The sequence below is a fragment of the Prionailurus viverrinus genome, chromosome X (assembly GCF_022837055.1).
Source record: "Prionailurus viverrinus isolate Anna chromosome X, UM_Priviv_1.0, whole genome shotgun sequence".
NCBI lineage: Eukaryota > Metazoa > Chordata > Mammalia > Carnivora > Felidae > Prionailurus > Prionailurus viverrinus.
The window spans coordinates 33,120,540-33,141,392 of record NC_062579.1 but is presented as its reverse complement, the minus strand read 5'-3'; the positions used below and the strand labels follow the sequence as shown (position 1 = coordinate 33,141,392).

Below are 20,853 nucleotides of genomic sequence, written 5' to 3'. Positions count from 1 at the left end.
TGAAAATGTGAGTGAGTATGGAATAGAATTAAGAGTGAAAAAGGGAGCGCCTGGGTCCGACTTTGGCTCAGGTCATGATCTCATGGTTCGTGGGCTCGAGCCCCGCGTCAGGCTCTGTACTGACAGCTCAGAGCCTGGAGCCTGTTTCAGATTCTGTGTCTCCCTCTCTCTCTGCCCCTCCCCTGTTCACGCTCTGTCTCAAGAATAAATAAACATTAAAAAAAAAAGTTAAATGTCCAGGTGCCTGGCCAGCCCAGTCAGTAGAGCACACAATTCTTGATCTCAGGGTCATGAGTTCAAGTCTCATGTTGGGAATGGAGCCTATTAAAAAAAAAAAGGCAAAATGTCATCTTTGGTGCAACAAGGAAAACAGGAACCCTCAAATTATAAACCATGACTATACCTGCTAACACAATAAAATCAGGACTGAAACTAGACACACATCCACAGAAAACCTTAAGTCAGAATACAGACATGTATCACAGCACTAACAGGCCCACCTAATGATCCTTTGAAGAGGGGAAAGGAAATTAGGGATATGGTCATGTCCCCAGAGGATAGAGATAGCATCAGTACTTCCTTCTTTTTATTGCCAAACAGCATTCCATTCCATGTATACACATTTTGTTTGTCCCTCCACCAGCTGATTGGCATTTGGGTGGTTTCCACTCTTGGGTTATTGTGAATGCTATGAACATTCGCATGCAAATAGTACGTTGTCAGCTTGTTTTCGTTTTTCCTGGGTAGAATTCTCCTAGGAGTGAAATTGCTGAGTCATGTGGTGATTCTATGTTTAACACCTGTTTTCAGACATCTCCTCCTCTTAATGTGCTTATCTGTTTTATGGTGTTTTCTCCCATAATAAACATGTTTCCAGGTCATGATCTACTCTTCCACACTATAATTAAACATAGTGTCCGGTGTCAAAATAATCCTATTTCAAAATTATCCTGAAGAAAACCCGGTCAAGTTTTTCCCAAGGGGGGGGTGGGAATCAACAACGAAAATGAGGAAAGAAATGGAGAATAGTCACTATACAGGAAACCACATTAGAAACAGACTAAACATGCTGAAAAATAGATCAACTGAAATGAGGGCAAGATACGAAGCAAAGCAGGTTTCAACATATCCGGAATCGTGTTGAGAAGAGAAAAAAGCCTGAGATATTCCTAAAATGCAGTGAATGGAATTTCTGCTTTTCAGTGGGAAGGCAGGTAAGACCAGTGTCAACACCCAGATATCTTAGTTACTTCAAAGAGTAAGCCTGTGATCGGTCTAACTAGGTCACTTAGGAGCATAGGGGCAAGGGAAACAAGCCACCCGTCATAGAAAAAAAACAATTATATAGGTTCAAGCAGACACTGAACAATTTTCAAACATGGTTCCTAGAAGTCATTTTTGAAAAAAATTATGTGGTGTTGAAATTCAGCCAAGAGATGGTTAGAGCAAACCATTACCGAAACCAAACATTAATGAGTGGGGGAGGCGAACAGTGACAATAGCACTTAAGTATATATTTAAACAAATCGCTTAAACTACAAAAATTAAAAAAAAAAAACTACAAAAATTAACATAATATGCAAATAAACCTGACTACTATAATCTTAATACTGCTAGACTAGAAATAATCTCAATTAAGAATTAGTTCCTCCAGATAGCTTGTGTTCACTTTTTTTTTTTTTAGTGTTTATTTTTGAAAGAGACAGAGTGCGAGTGGGAGAAGGCAGATAGGGAGACACAGAATCTGAAGCAGGCCCCAGGCTCTGAACTGTCAGCACAGAGCCCGACGCAGGGCTGGCACTCACAAACCATGAGATCACAACCTGAGCCAAAGCTGGACTGCTTAACTGAGCCACACAGGTGCCCGCGCCCCTCTTTTATCAGGGACTTTGAACCATCCTTAGAATCCAATTTCACTCCATTAGCTTTTCCATCTAGCTGTCCTAACATAACCTCTTTCCACACTTCTGAGAGTGCAAGTGGGGGAGCGGCAGAAAGAGGATCTGAAGCGGGCCCCACACTTAGAGCAGCAAGCCTGATGTGGGGCTTGAACTCATGAAATGAGAGATCATGATCTGAGCCTAAGACAGTCAACCGACTGAGCCACCCAGGTGCCCCTCTTTCCACACTTTTGTCTAAACTACTTCCCTTCCCTCTTTCCATTCTCCAAAACTAATATGGCATATTAGGCTTCAAAATTCTGCCCTATAAATTTAGGCTTGCTACTTTGAGATAACTGTGAACAATGATACCGATCCAGAATCAAGTATTTCTTTACAATACCAAAAAGAAAAAAATTGTTCATCATACCGCAAAGGACTCGAGAAAGCTGTATCAAGTACTTTCCTTAGGTTTAATCATAGCCAACTACCAACATTTGACCATGTTTGACCCCAAAAACAGGAGTCCTTTCATATGGTTCAACCTAATTGCTTACAAAGTGCCTATTCAGTTCTGGTTCACATAGCGTCTGTTAATTGGTAGCAGCTGCCCGCAGCACTAATGGATGCCAGCAAAGAAACTGAAGGGGGTAAGGGGGTAGCCATGCCAGACATCTCTATCATAACCCCAATTACTTTTAAAAAGTAGGCTCCATTCCCTACGTGAGGCCTGAACTCCCAACCCTGAGCCTGAGTCGCATGCTCTACCGACTGAGCCAGCCAGGCACCCCCTCCCCACCACCACCACCAAATATTCTGGATCCCTTAGCACTCACCATCACTTAGATTACTAGTCCATTTGACTTTTACCCAGCATTCTTCCACCGTCTAAATGTCCTTCAAATCCAGTGCTTCCAAGAACGAAAGATTCCCACCCATATTGAGTTGCTTGAAGTACAAACTGATTTGCAATACAATGCAATACGTCCACGTAAGGACGTCCTAGATTTCCATTACAGCAATCTTTTTTTTCACCTTCACCTTTTATTACAAATCCTTATGGCATCAGTCATTCTGTCTCCCAAGAGGCATCTCAAAATTAGCACTCGACAGCAAAACCAAAAAAATTACACCTTACAATTCTTCAGGCAAGAGCACAACTTTATTTTCACCTATAATAATAAACCACAATTGACAACAACAAAGGAGACTGTGCAGTTCAACTTTTTATTTTAATAAAATCAGAATATGCACAGCACATGCAGTGCTAGCATCTAAACTAATACAATAAGCAATTACTAAAGCTACAGTGACTTGAGGTTCAATCTTTACATTCAGCAAGTTTAAATCCATTCTTATGTGATTTTTGAAACCTTATTAACTGAAAACATTGCTTGCTGATAAAACTTGCTCAAATGCTATCGCTGAATGTACAAGTCACTGAATATGCCAATACAACAAAGATAACCACATGTTTGAGGATAGCAATGTGCCAGACATTCACTGAAAAAAAAAAAAATACACACAACTAAACAAAACTCACGCAACAAACATCTGAGAATCTGGACACTTCTTATCAGTGTTTTGAAGTGTTTCATTAATATCTTAAGACAAGTGTATCAAAACCTTGGCATGATTTAATTTCAAGTCGCCAATTTTGTTTTTACTAACATCAGAAAGTTATGGCTACACTGCCAATGCCGGGTCTGCTTAATTTGACTTAAGAGTTTAATATGACTTAACATTAAAAGCTCACACTACCCCGAAATATATAATTTCACGCATACGGTGACATTCAACATTCAAGTGCCAGTGTTTTTGTACTGTCTTTTGGTCAAGTTTCTTTAAACTTTCAAAGAATCACTTTTAGGCTTACAAAAATAAATATTTGTCAAAATGTTCAATAAATATTACATAAAACTAGCAGCAAAAAGTATCTAGAAATCTGTCGTGTGCAAATAGTTTTCTTCCCAACTATTATTCCCGTGGTCCCAAATAAATTTTAGAATCTAGTCCCATCCCCTTCCTAGACAAGCTGCGTTCAACAATCTCCAAGAGACAAAATAAGATTGGAAGTTTAAGGACACGCACACAAGACATATATATAAAATTCTCTGAATGTGCAATAAAAGAAGTACTTTGTAAAAAGTTATGGGCAAAATGTACAAGGGCCTAAACCTAGACTAATTGAAATAGCACCATAACAAATGACCTCAATACTGTCAAGTGCACCTACTTAATAAAAGTTTTAGAACAAGGCACAATACACTTGAAAATCTATTGCACTTTAGGAAATTTTTGCCGTCTTCCTATGCCACTGTAAAAAGATTGAGCGTTTTGATCACCGCATTCTGGCCACAAAATTAGCACAGAATTCAGAGTGGCAGAGGCATTTTAGTGGTGGACAATGCTCATCTTTGGCCAGATTTAGCATAAACAGACTATAAATACAATGGAAACCTATGCAACTAAAACTGACTACAACTGCACTGTATAGCAGAATTGACACCTTGTGCAGTTATGTACATATTTCCAACCTGTGTGATCTCAAAGATTTCAGTTTGTTACTCTTCTGGAGCCATTTTTACAAAGTCTATAGTAAGCCAGTTTAACATCTCAACGCAGCTTGAACAGAGTAATGTGAATCGGCATTTAAAATAAAGCCTGCTGCATTAATTCTTCCTGTTCATACCCTCTTGACCAAAAAACATCAACACTAGCATGCGTTATTAGACCAAAAATCACCCAGGGCCCCAATGAGGGCTGGTCATTGCTGTGGTCAGCCATTCTACCATTTCAATTTCATTTATGGCAGGCATTTAAAAAGTCTAAGTAGATGAATTCTCCTAAAAACCTATTTCAAGTTATCAGACCTTTAAACTTTCCCTGTAATAATATGCCCACATTTGGCTAGCTCATAATTAATGATCTGCCTAAACATTGAAAGAGGAATTGCTGTATTTACTTGCATTAACTTTGAAAACAGTGCTTTGAATGTATGCATGTATTCATACATCACCTCATCATGACTGGAATGGCTTGTTTAAAGACTATCAGGTTCTAAATACCTATCCAGGATAGAGTGAGCAAATCAGAACTTTAACTTAATACAGTTTGCCACATTAGAAACTAATTCCGTTAATATGCTTCAAGACGTTTGTTGTTTATTTTCCCCCAATCTGCAAGTATCAGAAAGCCCTAATGCAGGCTACCGCATAAGTTTTTTCCTTATAATATTTATGGATGAATCGATGATTCCTGTTAAGTTGTATCACACCTGTGTGCCAAGGTTTGATTTTAGCCCAAGTTCAGTAAATTTATTTTGTCAAAACAATTGATATCTTGAGCATTACTGAGCCAACAGGACATCAAAATAAAAAGTTGTCTAAAGTTAAAGGCACAGTACATTAACAAACAAATGATCCTCAGTCACAAAATTATAAATGCAGTTTGGGATGGGGGTTGGCGGGAGGGGAGTTAATCCAAACTACAGCAATGAAGTCTTCGAACCACCTTCTGAACAGGGCTGCTGATTGTTCCTTTCATCTTTTCATGTGACCTTGAGCTCCCTTAAAAAAAAAATTTCAGTGGAGAATCACAGCTGGTAATGTACTGCGAGTTCTTGAAGCTACACAAGGTATAGTCTGGCTAAGTTACATGTGGTTTCCATATTAGCTTGTTTGGCAGGGTGACCTACTGTAAAGCAGGTTCAGTTACCCCACCAGTCAACCCCCTGGGAGTTATAATTTCCTCCGTATCCATCACTGTTGTAAAAGCCTCCGTAGCCACCTAATGAGAGATGTGAAAAAGAGAGAAATTAAGTCATCCACTGTTAAATACAACCATTCCCCTCCTTAAGTACTTTGACATCAAATTATGAAAAGCAATCTATTGGGCCAAACTTCTCCAGTGTTTTTAACTATGCTTTGAAAAAAGAGGACTACAAGAAGAAGCCCCCCCCCCCCCTCCAAAGACAGGAGGTGAAAAATGAACATCACCTCCACCAAACCCTCTGCTGCTGCCGTGGCCGCCTCCTCCGCTGCGGCTGCTGCTGGCGCGGCTGCTGCTGAAGCTGGAACTGCTGGCCCCGCTGCTTTGTCGATAGTCTCGGGCACCGAAGCCTCCGCTGAATCTACTACTGCAACGACAGAATGTGCTGGTGGTTCAAAGGAAGAGGAGATCCCACCAGACAAGCCAGTTCTTGTTAAAACCTCCCAATGGTCAATTTCTGATTTTTCGATTCAAATGATTCCCCATCCAGCCCTGTTTTCCCTAATGCGATCTTAAAGACTGTAGCCGTAAACAGCTGGCATTAACTTTGTGACAACCCCTTCTAACACCCCTTCCCCAAATGATCCAGGCAACCGAAGAAAATAAAGCCTGTTCCACTAAGTACTTGAAAAGTTAACTTTGGACACAGCACCCACCCCATTCTTTATATGCCACCCGTATGCCTCACCTCTTAGACCGTCCACGACTGCTACCCTTGTAGTGGTGTTCGTAAGCCATGTTTTCTAACCAAGATGGCACTTCTTGTTTAGCTTCAACAAGAAGATCCAACAAATCCTTGGTAATATTTATGTTCCTCTCATTAAAGAATGAGGTGGCGAGGCCTAAACCAGTCCCAAAAAGTACATAAATTAAAGTCTTCCATAAGAGCACAGTATTCTTACTTTCCTACATAGAATAGTAAGTAGAACACTGAAAAGACCACAAGTCACTTCTATTGCTAAGATAGATTTTAACAGCATTCCTTAGTAAGAGTTCTCAAATTAAGACCCTGAAAAGCTCTTTGCTACATCTCACTGAAAAAACCACCAGACCATCAATCAAGTAACTGAACACTTACCAAGGTTTCCTACACGTCCTGTACGGCCAATGCGATGTACGTACTCCTCAATATCACTTGGCAAGTCAAAATTGATAACATGTTTCACATTTGAAATGTCCAGTCCTCTTGCTGCTACCTGGAAAATAACTTTTGTTACACATGGCGCACTTGAAGCCAAAGTTGAACAGCGGCAACTTGAAAATACACTTGTATTATACATACGGCTGTAGCCACTAGAATTGGGCTTTTTCCTGAGCGGAACTGGTGAAGGGCCTCTTCTCGGTCTCTCTGAGATCGGTCTCCGTGGATGCTGGTACAAGCATACCCTTCATGGTACAAGAAATCCTCCAGAGAATCTGCACCCTTTTTGGTCTCCACAAACACTAATGTCAGCGAATCCTTGCCTAATTGTGAAAAATTACCAGATATTTGTCTTTAATAGGGACTTAGTTCTCTTAACATTTAGTCAACATCTAAACAGAGACAAATAAATATACTTTTAATGGGATGTTTTAAATGGGGAGGAAAAGCAATAAAGGTGATCCAAATGGATTCCCATTACCTAAGCCAGAGTGACACTAAAATTATTCGTAATTTTACCTGTTGCATTCAGAAGATCAAGCAAAAAGGACCGTTTGTCAGACTCTTCCACCCAAACAACTTTCTGTGTGATGTTCTCAGAGGTAGAGCCAACTCTTCCTACAGCCAAAAAGATATACTCATCCAAGAAATCACGAGCAAGCATCTGAAAAGAAAAAATTATCATCATCTACTGAGACCAACAAATTTCTCAGTAAATAAAACTTGCAGCATCACACAATACCTGTATTTCCTTAGGGAAAGTAGCACTAAACATCATAGTGTGACGAACTCCCTTTGGAGGCATGGTATCCTGTTCAACTATTCTACGTATCTGAGGTTCAAACCCCATATCCAACATCCGATCAGCTTCATCTAACACCAAGTATCTGTCATAAAAATATTCAGTTCAGAATTTGAGAAGAAAAGATAGTTTTAGTACAGCTGTTTTCTATATACAATAATATATTCATTGATGGTTAAATCCCTCACACTGCAGATTTAACACACGTACACGAGACAAAGCACAGGACTTGTGCCACGAAACAAATCATTCACAAGCACACAGCAAAACTAGCTCTTACTACTTCTGACTCCGTCCCAGTCCAATCATTCTCAGCCTCTACTAAAAGGTCACCAATTTATCAACATTAAAACTACAATCAGCATCTCATAAAAGAGCGCTAAAATGAATCACTTCTGGATCTTAAAATTTAAACAATGCTGGTAAGTACTACAAAATGAATGGCCAGTAATTTAAAAAATATTACATTTTATGCATTTAAAAATTAACATACTTGCAGAAGTCCAATCCAATCTTTCCTCTTTCCATCATATCTACTAGACGTCCTGGAGTAGCTACTAACAAGTGGCATCCACGCTCTAAGTCTCGAATCTGCTGACCAATATCAGCACCACCATAAACCACGCAAGGTCGAACTCTAGATCGGTATGAAAACTACAAGCAAAGAAATTTTTACAATTTCAAGGCCAACACTTTTTCATAGTCCTAAAACAGTTCAATAGAATCAACGAGAAAGCTAAAAATCCCTGAAATGTGTACTTACTTTTCTAGCTTCCTCATAGATCTGTACTGCCAATTCTCTGGTTGGTGCTAATACCAAGGAGATTGGGTACTGTTTGCGACGCCCATACCTTCCATTTTCCTAAAAAATAAATTAAAAGTTCAACTCTTAACATCCTCTTTTAAAGGTCCATTACGTCATAATTCCCTTCTGTAGTTTACAGATTACACTTGAAAACTGTTTTTCATTAAATAATTTGGAATAAGTAGATGTGCCATTTAGAAGGTTCTCAACAGCTATCTACAAAGTTCTACAATAATGGTGCATTTCGGGGAGCCTGGCAGGTTCAGTTAGTACAGTGTACAGCTCTTGATTTCGGGGTAGTGAGGTCAAGCCCCAAGTTGGCCATAAAACTTACTTAAAAGTATAAATGTCCCACATAACAAATATTTACCTTCATGGCCCTCAAAGCTTCGCCTGGACCATCTGAATAAATCTGACTCAAGATGGGCAAAAGAAATGCTGCAGTTTTTCCAGACCCTGTTTAAGAGAAAGCATATTCAGAGAAGGACTGCTTATTATTTTTGAATAAATATTGGTAGAGGACAGTTTTTTAACTGCCCTATTACTAATTAGTGGTTTTACTTTATACCCCAATAAATTTTCTAAAAACTAACAGCTAAGTTAAAAATACCAAGAAATGACTTCTTTGACCCATCTGTAACAGAAGTCAGCAAACTAAGGTCCTATGTATCTTTGTAAATAAAGCTTTATTGGAATACAACCACGCCCAATAATTTACACGCGATCTACAGGTGCTTTCACACTATGACAACAGAAACGAGTAGATTGGAAACAGAGACTACGTGGCCCATAAGAACCAAAAATGTTTATTTTGCTTCCTTACAGATAAAGTATACCAAACTCTGATCAATAACAATGTAGTGTTCAACTTATTTGCGTTTGTAAAGAGAACAGAAATTTTCCCTCAAAAATGATGTCAATTTCAATTTGTAACACATATATACAGACATACTGTACATATTCTGGTGTACAAAGGATGAAATTTTCACTCTTCCATAAGGAAGCAAAGATATCAGATAATTATATTTATTTTTAATGGGGGGGGGCAGTTGCCACCCTCCTTCAAATTGGTCAAACTTACAGACACAGAAAAACTTGTGCTCAATTTAGAGGCTATAAACCATCCCATTCCCAAAAGGTGGGAAGTGCTTCTTTACCATGAGGGCACCTTTCTTTCCCTTGGCCACATTCCTATGGATCACAGACTATTCTGATCTTACAATTCTTACTGATCTCACGATTTGGGAGTTCGAGCCCCGCGTCGAGCTCTGCACTGACAGTGAGGAGACTGCTTGGGATTCTCTCTCTCCCTCTCTCTCCAACCCTCCCCTGTTCGTGTCCTCTCCCTCTCTAAATTAATAAATAAACTTTAAAAAAAAAATGTTATAGTGCTAATTTCCCACCATTGCAATGACAATAATCTAACCCTGTTGCAGCAGTTAACAGGCTGAGGGCTTTCTATAGGCCTCCCCAAGATGCCCTAATGAGAACACCAAAGATAACAAAATCCAAAGGTAAGACAAGAAATACCAGCCAACTACTCCATACCTGTATCAAAATATACCAGTTAGGCTATGTCTAGGACTCAAGCTTCCCCATGAAACTCAGATATCCCATGTGTTTTTTTTTTTGGTACTAGTTGTACAAGGGTAATCCCAATTAAGTTATTCTTTATAACTTTTTACTTTTATTAAGTAGACTTACCTGTTTGGGCACAAGCCATCAAGTCTCTTTTCTCTTTGATAATAGGAATAGCATGCTTTTGTACTGGAGTTGGGCGAGTATAACGAGTAAGCTCAATGTTTCCCATAATAATTTCTCCCATCTCAACATCACTGAACTGTCAAGAAATTCAATGGGGTTAAATTGCTAGAAATGCTATCCTGGAGCCATTTTTGTTTTACACTAATACAGTAACAGGGAGGAAAAACCCTAACACCTGATTTGTACTTTATAGCTGCTTTAAATAAAACTACATTATATTTTGAAGAAAACCAGTCCTCCAGGCTTAATCTACACTGAAGAAGTCTGGGGTCCTCCTACATTTGACGCATTTTCTATTTCTAATTATTAGTAATGGTGACACTTAACGTTCCACAAATCAATCAGGCAGGTTTTTAATGTAACTAAAGAATTATTCAAGTAGATATGATCTATATTTGCTTTTTGAAAGCCCACCTTATTTTGATGTGCTGTGAGAAGATTTACACTTCTTAAAAAGTCAAGCAAAAATACTTACACTTTCAATGTGTGGAGGACAGTTGTTGCCTGTTGCCTCAACTGGAATGTCATCATATTTCTCAAAGTTAATCCCAGTGTTTCCTCCAGAAAAGAGTTCCCTGAAATCAAGATTGGTTAAGTTTATTTGTTATATTAGCTAATGAGGCTTTATCACAATTAACATACGTTTCAAAAACTTACTGTTCCAAGCGTTCACTTGGTGGGAGTGGTTTTGACCAATCATCTTCATCTGATTTGTCACACCAGCGACTATTTCCACCACGTTCAAATTTGCCAAAGCCACTTCTGTCACCACGGCTGCCAATGCCGTCATAGTCACTCCGTCCACGATCATCAAACCTGAACAGCATAAGAAACTAATCAGAATCATTTAACCATTATCAGATTACTGTCACTACTCTAGAACCGTACCTGGAGAGAAGCTGAATGACTCATCACGGCTCACTTTTATTTGACAAATAAGGCCCTCTAATTAATCACATCAAATGTACCATTTACATAGCTTTACCTTCTAAAGTAAGTATCCTTCTTGATTTCTATAAAATTATACAGCCTACACAGGCCTCATACATGCTGAAATTAAGAACCAAGTCTTAAATATTTGGTATCAGCACATAACTTGTACTTTCATTTAAAGTTCTCATCCAAATACATTTCAGTGGTAGGAAAAATAGCACACCAAATATCAATTGTCCCAGTTAGAACTAGGATGACATTTAAAAGGACAATCAATTCACCTGTGTGACAGACTGTGGATAAAAGGTAGAAAATAATCCTTACCTGAATTAAGATGTTTTTAGTTTTAGGCCTGTTTGCGAAAAATCAGGACACACAGGACTAACCACAGCTATTAGGCGCATGAGGTCAGTTCACCACTTGTGTAATCAAAAATATAAGGTGTTTAAAATTGTCATAAAGAATACCCACAAAAATCTCAACCAAATTAGGCCATTCACTAAATAAACTTACTGCTTTAAATATAAATAAAGCTAGATTAATTACAAAAATAACCTATTTCATTATGTCCAGGGGCATGTTCTTATTCTCCTCTAATTTCTATGGAACAAATTCAACTTAGTTCTAAGACCTCTTACAGCTAAGAAAATACGATTACACAGATATAATGCTTATTAACACATCCAAATAGGGGGTCTGTTAAGGTGGAAAAAAAGCATCATGCTTCATAGTAAGAGTACAAGAACAAGTATTTACCAAAATAAAGACCAATTCCTAAATTTCATATACATAAGGTGAAAAGATCAATAAAAATCACATACCTTCCCCTTGATCCACTTCCACGATCACTAAAGAAACTAGACTTCCCTCTTGAATCACTACGAGATCCAAAACTGCTGTATGCATCCTTATCTTTACTAGAACTCCACCCTGAACTGTCTTTATCGTAGAATCCTTCAATAAAAAAAAGCAAACCCATTTTATTATATTAAATAGAAATTTACAATACCTAGGTTTCTGAATTTGAAGCCCTCCAATAATTTTATCTTATCTCTGTGAACTAAAAGGACAATGGAAATATTCCTATCATGGTACTAGAAGAGAACCAAGATTTAGAGCTGGTTTACAATGGCACACAGAATTTTTTAGATTTTCTCCACTGGAAAATACTGTGCACTAAACCAAGCAACTTAACAGTCTAAAAATGTTCTAAATGAATACCACCTCTAAAAAGGTCAATAGCTTTGTCTATAAACAATGATTATACTATAGTTATATGACCACCACAATTAAATCCATTCGTTTTATAGGTATGAACAAGTTTACTGGGAAACAGTTATTGTTTCAGTGTTTCTCAGAGGTGATATTTAAGACATTCCTAAAGGTGTCAGATTACCTGATTTAATACATTATTTTCCAATTTCAATAGTAAAAAGTAGTACAATGCTCCATTCTCATGAAATACAGACAAGAATCAGGAATACAAGGAAAATCTTCATCCCTACACTGTTAGTGTGGACAGATTCCTAGGGTACAACTATAAACATTCAGTAAGAGGGAATGAGAAAGGTGTAAATTAGCCCAAGAGGTAGAGAGTTTAAAGACGAATAAATTAAACAGATTAAATGTTTAGAAGTTAAGTTACTTTCCTTCAGCCTTAAGCCTCTACCATTAGCCGCCAGCCAGGTGATCAACACCTCAGCAAGCAATAGAGTTGAATTAGATTTCTAACAGCCCTTTCAGTTCTGAAAGGTCTGTGATACTGCCCCTTCCCTTTGATCTGTCACTGCAATGAAGAGGGAAAAGCACTAAAGATACATGGGGGTCTGTTTCAGCTAGAACACTAGAATGAGAACCCATGACAATAAAGACAAACTCTGCAGGTAACTAAGAAAAATGATATGATAGTTACGAAATTATAATCAGATTTTATATATATGTATTGCCGGGGACAGTGAAGCTGATATATATAGACTGCATATGCACATGGAGGAATGATAGCAAATCACATGCTCCTGTGGACTTCTGCACCCTTCCAATTCTGCCTTCTTTATCTTCCTTCTTCTTGACCTTTAAATAGTTTTCCAAACCTTCACTTTTCCTCCAAATCTCAGATCACCTATTTTACAGAATATACAGCACCCAAACAATTGTCCCATAATGAGGTATCTACTAGTTATCACATTACAAACACAACCAGAAAAGACCAGGCATTGTGATACATTTTAGACAAAACTTTTCAAATGAAGCACTTAAGGGCAAGGAGATGAAACCAGAGAATCACTCCCAACTTACTGGGAGCATGCCCAATGCTATAATCTGTTACCTAATCTGCAATAACACATCTTTCTTTTGACAGCTCTGCAAAACAGAAATAACTGGGTTATTACTGTGCAGTTTGGTTTACACAGTAGGACACCCACTCACCTTTTTCAAATTGAAATCATGGTATCAATGATTACAAACACAGATTACAAAGTACAACACTAGTAAACTGTACAAAACCATGCCCTTGGCCAGAGAATTCTGACATAGGAAATAGAGAATTTTCCACTGTGTGACTTTAGAGGAGTTTTTTCAGAGTAAGTCCTAATAATTTGAACCAATTCTGACAGAGGCACAGGAGAGCACAATGCTCACAGACTTCCCAAAGTGCCTCATTTTTCCCTAGGCTCTGACTTCTAAACAGTAAGAATTAGGTCTACCAAGTTGCTCAAAAGACTTACCTTTAGTAGCTTCTCTGTTCCTTAAGTGAGGAGGAATATAGCGTCCTTCTAAAAGAAAGAATATAAAATTAAATGCCAAAACTTAAAGCTTTTTACCAAAATTTGCACTATTAAAAAAACGGTCCTGGGGGCGCCTGAGTGGCTCAGTTGGTTATGTATCCAACTCTTGGTTTCCGCTGAGGTCATGATCTCATGGTTCATGGGTTCAAGCCTTGTGTGGGGCTCTGCAATCATGGTGCAGAGCCTGTTTGGGATTGTCTGTCTCTCTCTGCCCCTCCCCTCCTCACACTTTCTCTAAATAAAGAAATAAAGCTTTTTTAAAAAATGTAAAAAAAGGTCCTAGAAAAAAATTTAATATCTAGCCTACCAGTCTGACTTACTTGCAAATGGGGGAGGGGGATGAGTCTACTTTTATTTTAAATGGGTTATTGCCTTTTAAGAACTTTAAAAGGGGAGGGGAGGAGGAAAAAAGTTTGGTAAATAAAAATTTGACTTGGAACCTAATCATTGAAATCCACAAATATAACTTGCTACTAGTGGTTAATACAACACAATTTTTTTAAAGGCCTGCTACTATTTGAGATCTGTCAGCAATAGTTACAAGGAAAGTATAACTGTAACAACCTAAAACTGCTATGTAATAAATCCTGCAATTAGCCACTAAGAGGCTTTTTTGTTTCTAACCTGGTAAGTTGCGATGGGGAAATGATTTCAAGGAACTGAGAATTTTAATTTGGGGCTTGCCAGAGTCTACAAGTCAACTGTTGTTGCTTACAGAAGTCTGTAGCCAAGAAATACAGCCTAGATAATGGATGAGAAGCAAAAGCAAATAATGTATATCCACCAAGTAAAAGAAAGTCAACCTGCTTTATTACTAATAAATCTGCTTAACTGTCTCTTCTACTTTTGGGTTGAACTAAATATTAAAGATCTCTATTAGGATGATCAACTCATAAGAGATCTTTAGCATGACAAATAAAGTCAAATCTAAAAAATACCAGGCAACTTTGTGCCCAAAGAGGCCTTTCTTCCCTAAAAATGAGGTCACATCCTTTACCACGCAACACAATGAAAAAACGCTTTCAGACCCTACAGCCTGTACCCATTTGCCCCCTCCCTCTTTTTTTGGTGGGAGTTAATAGGAAGAGATCGATCCTGAAGGGACCCAAAGCAGGTCTACTGCCAAATAATAAATCCCTACACCTTAATACTAATCTCTAACAAGTTTCAAACAAAACAAAACAACTCTCTGAAAAAATAAAATGAAATAAAACTTTTATATCTAACTTCTTTCCCAGAGAATGATACAATTCAGCGTTTAAAATCCTAACCACCACTTCAAGATTCGGTATAGCTTTGTTCTATCAGTAAGTCTCATGTTCCTCACAGGAAAGGGTTAGCTATAGCTGATGAACAAGAATGTTCTCTTTATTGGGGCTCAGTCAGTTAAGCGTCCAACTCCGGCTCGGGAGTTGAGCCCCATATCCGGCTCTGTGCTGACAGTGAGGAGCCTGCTAGGGATTGATTCTAGCTCTCTCTCTGCCCCTCCCTCACTTGTGCTTTTCTCTCTCAAAATAAACTTAAAAAAAAAAAGAATGTTTCTTTTACTGAATTTAATTCTGGTAGATTCACTCTAATAGGGATAAACACATGCCCACTACCTCTAAGCTGGGCTCAAGATTCATAATGGACATAATCAAATTCTTCCAAAGGTAATTTGTGTTGTATCAAGTTCTTTTTAATGATCATTTTTATTCAGAAAATGAGTCCCTTTTATTATTACCCAAAGGCCACAATGCTTTAAGAGTGATCACTAAGTACACTACATAATTTTACTTAACACTGACTACGTAGTGACTCTACACAGTAAAAACTGGAAGGGAAACTCTTAAGCTTTAAAATAAGTCCAATGGAACATTAAGTTATTAAAGCTCTAATATTCAAGAAATCCATAAAATGGTTTACTTACTGCTTGCTGTACTTCCTCCACTCTGATTATCTGAAGAGTTCAGGTCTAGGCCAGCAAACTAGGAGAACAGAGTTAAATGGTTAGCCGCCTGTGTGCTGAAATATTATGAAGAGAAAACTAGTCCTTCTCTGTACAGTCCTTCTCTGTAGTGCTCTGACTAGCACTAGTTGCCCTGCCTGCTTCATGGAGCTGATGTGAAACTCTTAATAAGAATGTTAACGAAGAATGCGTTTTGAAGACTGTAAAATTCTAAGCAAACAGAAAATAGCACAAACTGCTTATACTATGGAAAGCAGCACACTAACATGCTGGTGTTATCCAGTAGAAACTGGGTCAAAATTTAAGTGATTCAATTCAAAGTGAATTTACCCTGTAACATTTTCCAAAGTAAAAGCCCCAAGAAATTAAAATTATTTTAAAATGTCAAATAGGAAAACGATTTATTTTTACTCCCATCATATGTGATAAATGTTCCTAATACCACCAACTTTCTACTTGGAATTACTTTGAACCTAGAGAGCACACCTGAAAAACAGAACAAAATTTTAATTGACCATCTTAGTTCTTTTATCCCTCTAAGTATTGCACAAGTATTTTTAATTAGGGTAGCACTCTGATGAACAACTCTGTGGGGGCACCTGGATGGTCATGATCTCAAGGTTCAAGCCCTGCATCGGACTGTGCACTGACAGTGCCGAGTTGGCTTGGGATTCTTTCTCCCCCTCTCTGCCCCTCCCACACTCTCTCTCAAAATAAACAAACAAACTTAAAAAAAAAAAAAAAAACCCTCTGTGAAGTAGGTACCACCTATTTATTGTCCCATTTTTAAGATTGAGATTAAGCTCAGAAGACTTTGGACATAAATGGCACAACTGGCATTGAATGCTTTTAAACAGTAGGACACATTTCACTGTCTTTAATCTCGATTTCTACTCATCCCCTTACACTAGAAGGTCAAAGCCTCAACATTCCACAAAAAGCCCTGCTATGTTCATCACATTCTGTAGTGGCCAGGAAGTACTTGCAAGCAATATCCGGGGAAAAAACTACAGCTGTCAAAAAACTTCTAAGAAAGCCACAAAAGACATCACACAGTACTGATGCCACCTGTTTGCAAAAGTGGTATAAATCTTCTGTTAAAAGCTCAAAACTGATACTGTCAAATTGTAAGCATCATCAATGGAGTCACTGAAAATTGGAAGGAGATGCTAAATCTTAATAAAAAAAAGAAAGTACAAGACTTTTAGACACCTCGCTTCCATAATTTGTATTAGCAAAAACACAGCCATGCTTTGTTATTCAAGAGACTGATACTTTAAAGCACAAGAGGAACAAAAACTCTTTTTGCACTTGTTACAGTGTAAGTTTTGTTATTAATTTTACACTTGGCAACATGAACCATAAAGCAGGATACTGTAAACTGTTAGGATTACATTGTTGCAATTTTGTTATCAATTTGCTTGCTGCTTAATTCTAACCAGTCTACGTACTTTTTGAATTATATCACAAATTTAAATAAGACTCATTCCTGCCTATCTTTTTAAATTGGCACCACCTATATACAAAACGTTAAAAATGGGGATAGCCTGTGCTGTTGACAACAGGTTTTCTATGTGCTTCATTCAACATATGACGTATCAGCAATTTGAAGGATTTAATACAATTCATTAATGGGAGAAAAAAACGCTCCATTTATTGACCAGGAACAAAAAACAGATCGTTAAATCTGCAAAAATATATTATACACGACTACGTTAAAAATCTATCAATTTGTGTCACTAAACTTCGTTTCAGGATTGTTCTGGAGTTTGGGGTAAGCAGAAGTTTACTTAAAGGTCTCCAAACATCCCACCGAAAAGCTTATCTGTAGCATGGTGCCTCTACTGCAGAGGGATCCAGACTTCCTGCCACCGAAGCCCATCCTCCGTTAATCTACCCCCAAACCCTTAGAAGAGGGGATTCCGGTTAAGATGACAGACCCGGAGCTCTAACCTATTTCACAATCTCACTCCACAGGCAGCAACAAGTCAACAACAAAACTGTTTATTTCCCCCAAGCTACATTCCGGGTATTTTTCCTGCGGCCGATTCCTGGATCAAACGTCACTAACAGGGGAACAGTCATACAACCCGTGGTACCACCCAAAACAACGCGCGGCCCTCGGCTAAAGCGCCACTCACTATGTGGAGCATGTAAGGAAAAGGGGCCACTCCAGGTCTCTAACCTCCCGGATGTCTCCCCGCCGCGTTCAACCTCTATCTAGAGCCCAGCGCTACCGCGCACGCAGAGACCCACTCCCCCCCCCTTCCCCCCACTCCTCCCCGAATCTTCTGCGTCACAAAACTTTCCACTCCGGAAACGCGGCCTCAGCGGCCGCGGCACCCAGCGTGCGATGGCCCCTGCGGAAACCGGGCTCAAGCAAAAATGCCTGCAGAAGGAAGCCCGGGAGGAACAAGATGCCCATTCCATCCTTCTTTCCAGGCCCACGCCGGCCCGGGACCCGCTCTCTCCCGCTAGTGGGCCGCAGCGCCGCCCAGCCACCCAGCCCCACACAAAGAAGGCCGCCGCCATTACCCCCAGAGAAGGCCACCCCCCGCGCCGCCCCCTTCCACATTCCAGGGCTGCGTCCCTCCTGCTCACACGGGCGCACACACACACCGCTGCTGCCGCGCGCGGACACACGCGCGCACACACACACACACACACACACACGAACGCCGCAGGGCCTCTGGGACAGGAATCCAGGCTGCGAGCGCAAAGAGAATCGAAAGCCCTCGAGGCCAAAAGGGTCCCCATTCGCGCACTGCCGCGCCACTCACCTCCCCCCCACCACCCATGGGTCACAAACCAGTCTAGGTTCGCGCGTGCGCGTCTCCGCGAGAGCGCGCGCACCCCCTCCCCCTCCGCCCGCCTGCGCACGCACACACAAAAGCCGCCATTGTGCTCGGCCCGGGGACAATACCGCGGGCCAAGCCGGGGCCCCGGCCCGAGCGATAGCCATAACCAGCATTCCTACCACCTCCCCCTTCCTCCATAGCCCCAAATCACTGACACTGGCCAGCCCGAAGTATGCAGGAGATGGGAACTAAGCTTGCCAGTTAGCGCTGCGCCATAAGCCAAGTTAGGTCCAGCAACCACCCCGGTAGGCTCCTTGCACCTCACCTGCTGGTCCAGCCCGAGCGCATTTTCCACCGCCACATGACTCATCCCTGAAGAGTACCGAGAACTCGGAGTCTTCCGCTGCTAAGCGAGTGTGTTTGGTTCACCGCGATGGCCCTCTCACGGGAGAACTGCGGCTCTGGAACGCACGGCGCGGCCACCGATCTAATATACCCACTCGAAGGGCCGCTACGTCAGCACGTAAGACGTAGCCCCTCCCTCTCACACCCGAACCCCTCCTGCTGCTGTGACTTCTGCCTAGCTACTGCGCGTTGGTTTAGTCCAAACCTCGCGTGATTTCCTAAGCAGTCCCGTCCCTGGCTCTTCGTCCTACCTTGGAGCTCAGAGCGCCAAATGCTGCCCTAGTTCGCCTGAGCTTCAATTCTCCTGTCCTCCGCTAATACCCTAGACTAAGTCTTTGAGTTCTTGAGATCTCGCGATAACTCGTCGTGTCCCCTTTTGCGCCTGCTAGGAGGTCTTAAGATTTAACCTAGGCTTCTTTCCCTTTTATCTCCTTGTGCCCCTAGTTTTGGCTGTTCCTTTCAACTGCGCACTCGCTCATTTCTCTCTCAGTTCTTGGACTTGGAGATGTCGGGAGATTTCTCGGAAGTAGTCAGCCCTCGTTCTTCCATGGGCGGCCTCCTTGAAATCGGGAGTTAGGCGAAAAAAAGCCCGAAGCCGGGAGGACGGCGGGTCACGTGGCCGCAGGTGTCGCTCTCGGTGGCCATTTTGTGGAGCAAACCTTGGCCTGAATTGAGTGCACGGAGTGCGGGGGGAGGAGGGGGGAGAGAGGACCTAAGGGGAAAGAGGGGCAAAGGAGGAGGGAAGAAGCGGAAAAGGGGGAGGAGGAGGAGGAGGAGGAGGAGGAGGAGGAGGAAGGCGGGCGGAATGGTGACCGGAGCTGTGGTCGGGATCTGGGGGACCTGTGCTGGTGGCGGGACACTTAACTGCGCGGTTGCCTAGGCAGCAGGGGCGCCGCCTAGGAACGCAGTAGCCCCTCCTGATCCACCCTCCCGACGCGAGCGCGCTCCTCGCGCTCCACCCCCCCCCCTCCCCACCCGCGGTGAGGAAACAATGAGACAATCAAGCGCTGAACTTGAGCCGTCGCTAGCGTACCCTCCCGGGACCCCGAGTCCCCGGCCCTCCGTGGGAACAACGACTACATTAAGCCCTTAGCTTCCTCCCGCGGGGCGTTCAGCGGCTCAGGGCCAGTGGCCTCCGGTGCGCTGCTTCCCCCAAAGCTAGGGGACCCTGAGACTTGCAAACGGCTTTCCTAGGGAGTGGGCACTGTCTGTGGCTGGGCTCAGTCAAGGCCTGCGGGAGGAAATGCTAAGGCGTTATCGGCTTGGGGTGGGGATGACCCTCAGGCCACTGCGGTGGATGAGGAATGGGAGGAAATGGGTTTCTGCCGTAGGAGGAACCCCTTCTTTAGCCCCCTCCGAAGCAAGCCACCCCTAGTTTTGCTTGAGTGCCACAGGCCCTTAAATAGAAGAAAATGTCTTGACTAGTAGATCCCTGGCTTTAAGTGAGAAGCCGCGTATACGTGGTTCTTTTAAACGCTGTTCCCCTCTCTTCTAACCCTCGGACTGACAAATAATACGCGGTTTTTTCACCATCCCTCAAAGGGTCTTCTGCCAGAATTCAAATAGCTCGGGCTCGTCACATAAATTACCACATAACTTCTCTCCCTTTCCAATTTTTAAAGTTGAAACTGAAATTCTGACGAGATCGGGAGATAATATTAACACTTGTGTCCTGAGGCAAGTTGCTTAACTGCTTTGGGTCTCCGTTTCCTCATCTATATAAGGAGTTGGCTGGACTACATAACCCTGTAAAAGACTCAGTTCCTTTTTATGTCTACTGTTTGTTACAGCCCCCCCTTAACCGTGCCGAAATAAATCCT

At 41.1% G+C, this 20,853-nt stretch overlaps 1 protein-coding gene across 3 annotated transcripts; it reads right to left on the bottom strand.

Moving 5' to 3' along the window:
• Positions 1–3,088: 3,088 nt before the first annotated feature.
• On the bottom strand, positions 3,089–19,685 carry DDX3X (DEAD-box helicase 3 X-linked). 3 transcript variants are annotated; one of them, XM_047843822.1, is made up of 17 exons: positions 18,954–19,685; positions 15,792–15,849; positions 13,823–13,870; positions 11,918–12,050; positions 10,821–10,979; positions 10,639–10,738; positions 10,104–10,239; positions 8,770–8,855; positions 8,358–8,456; positions 8,088–8,248; positions 7,535–7,679; positions 7,312–7,456; positions 6,934–7,115; positions 6,730–6,847; positions 6,340–6,493; positions 5,879–6,015; positions 3,089–5,669 (listed from the first exon to the last, which is right to left on the bottom strand). In XM_047843822.1, exons 1-17 carry the CDS (start codon positions 18,996–18,998, stop codon positions 5,590–5,592), a joined length of 1,986 nt encoding a protein of 661 aa, XP_047699778.1. In that variant the 5' UTR covers positions 18,999–19,685; the 3' UTR covers positions 3,089–5,589. The 3 variants fall into 3 exon arrangements, with proteins under 3 accessions (XP_047699778.1, XP_047699779.1, XP_047699777.1); XM_047843823.1 differs by having other exon boundaries at positions 5,879–6,012; XM_047843821.1 differs by having other exon boundaries at positions 5,879–6,018; positions 18,954–19,684.
• Positions 19,686–20,853: the final 1,168 nt, after the last annotated feature.